At 31.6% G+C, this 497-nt stretch overlaps 1 protein-coding gene across 1 annotated transcript in view; it reads left to right on the forward strand.

Moving 5' to 3' along the window:
- The window catches only part of LOC107749276 (aryl hydrocarbon receptor nuclear translocator-like protein 2), a 23,831-nt gene that overhangs the window by 18,678 nt on the left and 4,656 nt on the right, over positions 1 to 497 (forward strand). The window contains exon 14 of the mRNA XM_016564370.1: positions 81 to 198. Within this exon, the coding sequence (XP_016419856.1) occupies positions 81 to 198 (118 nt within the window). The remainder of the gene's footprint in view (positions 1 to 80; positions 199 to 497) is intronic.

Here is a 497-nt window from a genome sequence, read left to right on the forward strand (position 1 = left end):
GCAAACCTTCTGTTATTTTTAATTCTAAATATATCCTACTCTTAAGGTCCAATAGTAGTTTTATTTGTTTTGTTTTGTAGATGATGCCAAGAAGTCCCAACAAGTTCCAATCATCCCAGGGATCTCCAGTGCATCAGGCATGATTTACGCTGGGTGCATAGGGACCCAAATTGCTAATGAGATAATGGACTATAATAGGTAAACCAATTACGTAGCTTCCTTTCTATTATTAAATTTGGTGTAATTTACAGCGAAGTATTGCAAGAGATGAAAATTAAGGTAATTTAGGATTGTTTGGTAAGCTTGTCGTCCAACAAACGACTAGTTAATTAGTGATGTTGAGTAGTTTATATTTTTTTTTCTAAATATAATAAGTACATATTTAGTGCTGTCAAACGATTAATCGCGATTAAAGGTTTTTGTTTACATAATATATGAGTGTGTACTGCGTGTATTTATTATGTATATATAAATACACATGCATGTATATATTTCAG

The sequence above is a fragment of the Sinocyclocheilus rhinocerous genome, unplaced genomic scaffold, assembly GCF_001515625.1.
Source record: "Sinocyclocheilus rhinocerous isolate Xijiao unplaced genomic scaffold, SAMN03320098_v1.1 scaffold1311, whole genome shotgun sequence".
NCBI lineage: Eukaryota > Metazoa > Chordata > Actinopteri > Cypriniformes > Cyprinidae > Sinocyclocheilus > Sinocyclocheilus rhinocerous.